The 8995-nt window shown below is 44.2% G+C and overlaps 1 protein-coding gene across 1 annotated transcript; it reads right to left on the reverse strand.

Moving 5' to 3' along the window:
• Nucleotides 1-934: 934 nt before the first annotated feature.
• Nucleotides 935-2499, reverse strand: TMEM215 (transmembrane protein 215). Its single transcript, XM_036433594.2, has one exon. It carries the CDS (start codon nucleotides 1988-1990, stop codon nucleotides 1283-1285), a length of 708 nt encoding a protein of 235 aa, XP_036289487.1. The 5' UTR covers nucleotides 1991-2499; the 3' UTR covers nucleotides 935-1282.
• Between the last annotated feature and the right edge of the window lie 6496 nt (nucleotides 2500-8995).

Below are 8995 nucleotides of genomic sequence, written 5' to 3' on the forward strand. Positions count from 1 at the left end.
ATTTCTCTTCAACTGGATCAGATAATATTCTGGCTGATTGACCTCTTGTCTATTACAGTTGAGCAAATGAAAGAGGAAATACTTTTTAGGGCCCCATTGTGATTTTTTTCCTCAGCAGCAAAAAATTAAACATGAAATAAAGCAGACCTTTGCCATGTAATGTTTACTAAGCAGATGAACTTAATAAAAACTGGGTTTTGGTTAATCCTAGTAGATTAACTCTCATTTTATTGGCACTTACAGTCTTTGGGAACGCTGAACAAAAGTACAAATAATGACATTTCTGACATTTCCAGAAGTTTAATCATTGCATGTCATATAAATTCTGCATAAAGTTCAAGACTAAGGTATTGACTTCACAGTCTTCAGATTTTAAAAGGCATATAAGAATAGTAATCACCAGTACATGTTTCCCCAAAATGTTAAAGACACTTGTATACATATGCAGAATCCATTTTGACTGGACAAAAACAATTTCTGATCTATGAAAATATTACATTAAGTCATTTTGCACCTGATGAGGAAATTATACATAAATGTTAGTAAATGTTAGAAAACACTTCAGATAAAGACCAGTAAGTCACTTTCAGTGAAGAATTTAATAAGTAACATAGCCATCTAAAAATGTTAGTTTTCACATAGCCAGTCACATTTACTTTACTTTATCTGAAATTCCTGATCCTGTCAGAGGATATCTTAAAACTCAGTGCCATAATTCAACTGTCGTTAACTCTGCTCTCTCCAGAAGCCGTCCTCCCCTAAGGAGGGGGGCAGCTTTTTTGTCCTGATCTTTCCTCCTTTTAACAAATATTAAGTGTTGAAGGCTTTCAATAGATAATCATTTCCTATAATGAGGCATTTTTTTTTCTTCTTTCAATCTTTTTCAGACCTAAAGCAGCTCAGGTTTGCTATGAATAGGCAGTTTTTGTTTTTGTTTTGCAGCCCACTCAAGATTTGCCTTGCTTTCAGCAAGTACTGAGTGGCACCTGTTGGGTTATTTACAAAACATCCAACATGGTTTACATAAATTGTTAAAAAGTAACTGGAACTTCTTCCTCGCCTACCCATTGCCTCTTCCAGTGTCCTTAACACTCACCACCCCTCCCTAAAATGTGTCCCCAACATGCCTATTTACATGGCTCTCAGGCACCAAACGTGTGCACACTCACACATACCCGGTCCACCTCTAACAGTGTGAAGGCTGTTGGAGCAGGCAGTTTCCTTCCGTCGAGAGCTGAGCGTAGTCGTTTTTCTAGCAGCACGGCGACCCTTGTATGCAAAGCTAGACTATCGTCTCGTGGTCCCACCGGCCTTGGCTCTGGTTGATGTAACAACAGTATCTGTCATAGGGACTGTTCTGCTTGTAGGAGCAAACGATGATACTGTCCTGGGGCACAAAAAAGATGCTGTCCTCGGGCTCGGGGCACTCGGACCTGTCCCAGGCCGAGCACTTGGCATCCAAGGCACTGTAGGTGAGGGAACTGCCCGAGGCGCAGTAGCCGTCCAGGTATCTGGAAGTCTCCTCCTGCTGCCCGCTCTGGACCCGGCTCTGGCATTCTCCTTCTTCCGTGGGGGTGGGAGTAGTGATAGAGCTGGCCACAGGCACCTCCGCCTGCCCCTGGGGGGGCAGCTTTCCCCGGAGGCCTGCCTTCTTAGCCAGCGCGTCCGAGCTTCCTTTGCCTGACTCCAGGTCCGAAGGGGTCCTCAGCAGCTCCGCCACCTCCTTGTCCTTGGGTTTCCGGAAGCAGGGCAGCTTTCGGACCCAGAGCAGCTCGTTTTCGGGCCACTTGGTGCACCCCTCGGTTTTCCTGGCCAGGGCAATGGCCGCGATGCCTGGCAGGCAGATGGCTGGCCCGATGGCCAGGAGGGGGATGTTTCCCAGAGTCTCTCCTTTCATCCCAGAGACAGTGAACATGAAGCCAAAGACCAGGAAGACACTGACCAGGGCCACCACCAGCCCAGTCCTCGGGTTGATGTCATCGGGCCGCATCTTTCACGCATCCAGGTTGGCGCCTCTTGCTGGCCAGGGAGCAAGCAGCGTTGCTGTCTTCCGTCCCAGAGGAAATCACAATGGGTTAAAAGAAATTCCCAAGTCCATCTCCCACCCACCGACTCTGTCTCTTTTACTCTCTGTCTCTCTCCACCTGTCTGACAGTCTTGGTCTCTGCCTCTCTTTATCGCTTGCCCTGTTTCTGTTGCTGTCTGTCTGTCTGTCTTGTCTGTCTGTGTCTCCTTAATGTTTTAACCTCAGTCTTTCACATAAACGTCCACCGCCGGGGCTCACGGAAGCACCTGTCTCCAGTCTCCTGGGAGCAGGGGAAGAAGCCAGTCTGAGTCTCCTTAGAAACCTCCACGGCAGCTGTGCCCTGGACTCTCTGCCTTGTGTCTGGGAGGAAAGCCTGGCTTTTCCTCCTGACAACCGCGAAGTGGGACGTGGGAGCCTGTCTTCCCCAACAGCGCGGGTCGCGGTCCCCAAGCTCTGGAAGCCACGGCGGCGCAGCCCAGGACTTGCAGGCAGGAGGGCGGGCGGGCGGGCGGGCGGGAGGAGGACCGAGTCTGAGGAAGAGGAAAAGCGCCCCGCACCTGTCCGCCTTACATCACTTGCAGAGCGAGCTCAGGAGCAAAACGGACGTGCGGGGGCGCGAGGGGGGCAGGCCCGGGAGCAGCGGGAGAGGCTGCCCGGGGTCCATTCGGGGGATTCGTCCCCCCGCTGCCCAGGAGGGCTGGGCAGGGAGGCTGGACTCCAGAGCCCGGGAGGGTCAGGGGGGCGAGGCTGCTGCTGACCGGGGATGGAAACGCGGCTCTATTTGCCCACGGGGCAGCCTGGGCTCCCAGGACCGGAGCTGCCTGCTGGAGATGTCTTTGGGGACCTGGACCCCTTTTTAGTTACAAATCGGGAGGATTCGACCCGACTGACAGTGGCTGCTAGGATTTACCCCAACAGCTCATCTCTCAACCTCAAGGCTCTAGTGCTCAGAGGGCAGCGCACCTCTGGCTGCCGGGCTGCTCAGGGTCCAGGCGCTGGCGCTCAGCAGCGCTCCAGCCGCGCAGGACCAGCGCCCAGGCCGAGTTAACGGGGAGGGGTGGGTGCCAGGTTTGCTCAGCCCTGGGTGGAGTCACCAGAGACTTCCCCCCAGGTCTTCCAGTTTCGGACTCTGGAGGGGGTGGCCTTGGAGTCCGGATCCAGCCAGAGCTTCTGGGTTAAGGGAAAAGGGCTCTCTGCCTTCGGGTCCGGTCCTTACACTAAGGCACCCAAGACCCTGATACGAGGAGAAGGGGGAACCTCGATTGACCGACCCCCCTGCAGTTCCAGCTTTGGGTGGTTCTCTCCTCCCTTGCTGAAGCTGGTGTGGAGAACCAGTCTCTCTCCCAGTAGCTGAGGGTGATGGATTCTCTGGCCCCAGGGGCAAGACTGGTTTTGACCATGATCCTTCAACAGGATGCCCATTAGGGGTAGATGGGGAATAGTGAGGAACGGAACAGGGCATGGGATACATTCTTTAATATAAGACACTGCCTTGGTGGGAAGAACTTGAACATCCATGCCTTCCCCACCTTCTGTGTGTGTGCTTGGGAAAATGACTTGAATGGTCTGAGAACCAGTTGGCTCCTCTGTACAAGGATAATATTACAGCAAATATGTGAGGGAACAGTCTGAGGACTAAATAAATGTGACGTTCCCAGCACAATGCTTGTTACGTGGTTCCTTTCATAAAATGGTTGAAATAGATATTTGCATAGCATACCATAATCAATGTAGGCACAAGCCAAAGCATACATCTTGCCAGTGTCCAGATTCTCTCTAAGGACAGTAGTACTGCCTGCCCTTCAGATTGGTAATATCTCCCAGTATACCTTCAATAATGCCCCCTTGTATGAAGTTAGCACGAGTGGTTTTTCCTCTTAAAATCTAGAGAGTCTCTGATATGACAGGCATTTCTCTGAAAGTGATGCCTCCAAATTAGGCTGCAATTGACTTATGCTTTTATTGTCAATATAGAAGAGATGATGGAGGTGGGCATAGGGAAGTTTTACATTAATCTTTATTGAAGTGTCATATAGAGAAATGAGCATAAATCATGAGTATACATTTGAATGGATTTTCACAAAATGTACATGTCCACTTAACCAGTACCCACATCTGGAAGGAGACATTTTAGCAAACTGTGTTCCCTCTCCTCCATCTACTATCCCCCTCCCCCCGCCATGTCACTCTTCCTTCTATCCCCCAACAGATACCATTGTCTTGACTTCTAGCAGCATGGATTACTTCTGCCTGTTATTTGACTTTATGTAAATGAAAAAAGAGTGGAAATTTCCATTCTCTTTTCCTAGTACCTCACTCTTGTACCTGACACATAACTCTCTGACATATAACTCCTTCTGAAATTCATCAGTTTGTTGGATTCTTTTTTTTTTTTAAGCAGAGTTGTTGTTTTTTATTGTGGCAAAATATACATAACATAAAATTTACCATTTTAACCATTTTCAGTGTACAGTTTAGTGGCATTAAGTACATTCACACTGTTGTGCAACCATCACTATTATCCATCTCTAGAACTTTTTCATCTTTCCAAATTGAGACTCTGTACCAATTAAGCAATAACTCTCCAATCCCCACTTCCCCAGCCCTGACAACCACTATTCTTCTTGCTGTCTCTATGAATTTGACTATTTGAGGTACCTCATATAAGTGGAATTGTAGAACATTTGTTCTTTTGCATTAGATTAATTCTTCAAACATATTATCAGAATTTCGTCACCTTTTAAGGCTGAATGACATTCCATTGTGTATGTATGTGTATATATACACACATCACATTTTGTTTATCCATTTCTCTGTCAATGGATGCTTGGGTTCCTTCCACCTTTGACTACTGGGAAAACTGATGCTATGAACATGTAAAATGAGGATAATAGCATTTACTTCCTGGGTATTAGGAGGATTAGATATCATGTTAAATAGTCAATATATTTGAAGCTTCTGGAGAGTGCTCACCAGTAGCGTGCTGTGTGTCAGCATCTGCTTTGATGCTGGTGAGTGCCTCTTGCAGAATAGCTGCTGTTCACTGAGTGCTTTGGATGAGCTGGGCTCTGTGCTAGGCACTTCACATATATTTTCTCATTTAACCTGTGACAACCACTGTGACACAGTTTACCTAAGGATCTTTCCGACAGTTCTGATTTCTTTTCCTTGCTTTTCTGCACCGGCTAGAACCTTCAGTACAATGTTGAACAGATGTTATGATTTCAGGCATTCTTATGTTGGGTTGAATTAAATCTAACCATAAAGAAGGGAACTGAGGTACGGAGAGATTCAGTAACTTGTACAAGGTCATACAATGAATAAGTTGGATGCCAGAGTCCAAGCTTGTAATTTATTAGGTTATAGTTTTGCCTTCTCTTCCTCCCCTATAACTTCCCATGGTTTTAGAGTTAACTTCCTCCAATTATAACTTTAAACCAGAGGCGAAGGAACCTTTGTAGATGACCTGCAAAGATATCTACACTGCCGAAATCTTGGTATCTTGTGATTCAAACTAGAGAGACTGCAAGACACCTCAATTCATCACTGTCCCTTTTGTCCCTTTCCCTCTCTAACTGACAGTTCCCATTTGAGCAGCAAAATCAAGGGCTTGGTAATACTATTCATGTCTAAGAACCAAGTCAAGTGGTTTTGATTTCATTTTTATCAGTGTTTATTCTGAAAAGCCTGGGATACCTTGCTCCAGAAATTAACTTCTGGTAGCCACAGTGAAAAGCATTGGAATGACAAAGTGAAGCCCATCAAGGGAAGTACAGAGATTACTGAGATCCCACATTTTGTGAGAGGTGTCATTTTCATTTTTTACTCCATAAGGTTTTTAACGATTCTAAAAGCAATGTGTTTAATATAGAAAAATTTGAAAGCATAAAAAATAATAAGAAAATGTACATCAGTCTTAGTTCTACTGTTATGCTGAGACAACCACTGTGACACAGGTTTACCTCCAGATCTTTCCGACAGTTCTAATTTCTTTTCCTTGCTTTTCTGCACCGGCTAGAACCTTCAGTACAATGTTGAATAGATGTTATGATTTCAGGCATTCTTATGTTGTTCCCATCGCAAAAGGAATGCATTCAGCAGCTCACACATAGAATATTTGCTATAGTTGTTTTTGGCAGATAACATTTTTTAGATTAATAGACCATTCTTTTATTCTTATTTTGCAAAGAGTGTTCTTGTCATAAAATAATGTTTAATTTTGTCAAATGCTTTTTGTGTGTGTATCTATTGAGATACTCATATATCCCCCCCCAATTCATTACCGTGTTGTGTTATTTTAATTAATTTTCAAATGACAAATCAGCTTTATACTCTTGAATTAAATCTAACTTGCTGGATTTTATTGGCTAATAATTTGTTTAACTAGGGTGCATATGTGTTCGTGAATGATATTAGCTAAATATTTTTTCTCACTTTGTTCTCAGGTTTCAGAATTAAGGTTATACAAGACTTATACATTCTGAAAAACTTTGGGTATGATGATATCACTACTGACTCTTCTGAAAGTTCAGTAGAATTTGCCAGTGAAGCTAATTGATCTAGGAGTTGAGAGTGAGAGGTTTTTGACTCCGATTTAATTTCTTAAAGGTTATAGGACAGCCCCAGCCAGTTTGGCTCAGTGGATAGAGCCAAAAGGTCCAAAGGGTCTTGGGTTCGATTCCAGTCAAAGGCACCTACTTATGTTGCAGGCTCTTCCCCTGCCTGGGGCCCAAGTTGGGGCATGTGCAGAAGGCAACCAATTGATATTTCGCTCACATTGATATTTCTCTCTTTTTCCCCTCTCTCTTTTATTCTCTCTAAAAATCAATGGAAAAATATCCTCAGGTAAGGATAAAAAAAAAAAAAAAGATTGTAGGCCATAATCTAGCTCTCTTTGTGTTAGTTTAGTGAGTTATATTATTTAAAGAGTTGCCTATTTTCATGCGAAGTTTCATTCATTGGCATGATTTAGTTAAAAATACACTCATTGTCTTTTCAAGGTCCAAAACATCATAATTATATCTCCCTTTTCATTATTGACATTGCTTGTTTATGCCCTTCCTTTTTACATCTGAATCATCTTACTAAAGCCTTATCAATGTTATTGATCTTTTCAAAGAACCAATGTTTCATTTGGCTGATTTTCCCCAGTACAACTTTTTCTCATTAATTTTTGCTGTTACTTACCTTCCTGTTTTCCTTTCTTTTCTTTTCTAAAAATGATTTGGGTTCATCTACTTAGATTCTATAGTGTCATAAGCAAAGTATTGTAAGCTTTTTCCTCAGATTCTTCCTCGGGTTTGGGCATGATTTTTCCCTTTTGTCTAGGAATTAGGGCTTGTGTTTCTTGTACCCACGTGGGAAAAACATTTGCATTTGAGTCTACTATCTCTTCATCTTATATACACACAACTTTCTCAGTTTCAGCTTCTTTGCATTTCAGCAGTTGATCAGAATGTACTTTGGTCAAAGTATTGCTAATCTATCACTGTAACAATTATTCCACTGCCCAGCAGACTAGAAAAGAAGGCCTTCGATGTGACCTACAAAAGGAAAGGTTGGTCAGCTCTGCACTCCACCCCTCACTCCATCACAGGACTTAGTCCAACCCTGGGGCTTAATTTCTGGGGCACCACTTAGCCACAGGGATCATGTGACCCACCCACACCAAACATTTTTCCTTCGCCTTCATAAAGAATCACAGAGTGATTATGGAGACCTTCTCACTGTCCTACCACACTTCCTGCCAGGTGACAAAAAGATTAGTCTTGAGAATTTAAAGCATTGTGTAGTATTACTCTTGGAATGTATGCGTGGGGCTTGTGTCCCCACTGGGGCCTGGGTTACTTGATAGCACTGTCACGTTTCTCTCAGCTTACATTCCCAGCCAGAAACCAGGGAAAGGTCATCGTACTGGAAATTTACATCCATTTGCTAAGGGTCTCAACCTGATGCTGAGGAACAGAGTTTAGGAAGAGAAGACCCATAAGTCAATGTGAATAGACCTGGAATGGGCAGAGCTCTGTCCAGAGAACCCCATCATCCCGTAACCTCTCAGAGGTTCTGCAGCATTAAATCTTGTGGTCGTGGTTCTCAGAGTAAGACTTCTATTGCCAGAATCTGAGAGACCTCTGTGCAAAGGCTTTCTCACATGCACGGTCCCCAACCCCTTCAATGTTCAATGGGAACAAGGGAAGGCAATTTAATAGGAGACACTTTTTTATTTTATTTTATTTTATTTTATTTTATTTTATTTTATTGATTTTGTACAGAGAGGAAGGGAGAGAGATAGAGAGTTAGAAACATCGATGAGAGAGAGTCATCGATAAGCTGCCTCTTGCACACCCCCTACTGGGGATATGCCCGCAACCAAGGTACATGCCCTTGACTGAAATCGAACCCGGGACCTTTCAGTCCCCAAGCCAAGGCTCTATCCATTGAGCCAAACCGGTTTTGGCAGGAGACACTTTTTAAAACTGAATGTGTTGGGGTGACACTGGTTAACAGAATGATACAATTTTATGATGCATCATATGTACAATGTATTGTGTGTTCGCCACCCCAAGTCAAGTCTCTTTCCATCATCACCACTTATCCCCTCCCAATACCATCCTCTACCTCCCCTCACCACCCCTCATCACCCACCTCCACAGTAAAGAGACACCTTGAAGTAAGAAAAGGAAACTTGCCCTTCAGAAACTTTCAGAAGATTAAGATCCATTCCATGAATTAAATATTTAATCACACAAATTATAATCCTAAACTTCAATTTAGAGGTTTGTTTGACATATTCCTTCATTGGCCTCATCTTTGCAAACACATGAATGGTGTGATCTCCTCCATTCACCTCATGTGGTGCTCTGGGAAAGGAGATGTATCTTCCAGGACCCATGGGTCCTAGGAACACCCAGCAGAATCAGCAGATGCCACACTATGCGGGCCATATGGCACTTATTTTTCAAAACCATT

This window comes from Pipistrellus kuhlii, unplaced genomic scaffold, assembly GCF_014108245.1.
Source record: "Pipistrellus kuhlii isolate mPipKuh1 unplaced genomic scaffold, mPipKuh1.p scaffold_m20_p_12, whole genome shotgun sequence".
Classification (NCBI taxonomy): domain Eukaryota; kingdom Metazoa; phylum Chordata; class Mammalia; order Chiroptera; family Vespertilionidae; genus Pipistrellus; species Pipistrellus kuhlii.

Excerpts from the sequence above, each read along its gene's own strand:
- TMEM215 (XM_036433594.2), bottom strand. The coding sequence starts at position 1,990 with ATGCGGCCCGATGACATCAACCCGAGGACTGGGCTGGTGGTGGCCCTG.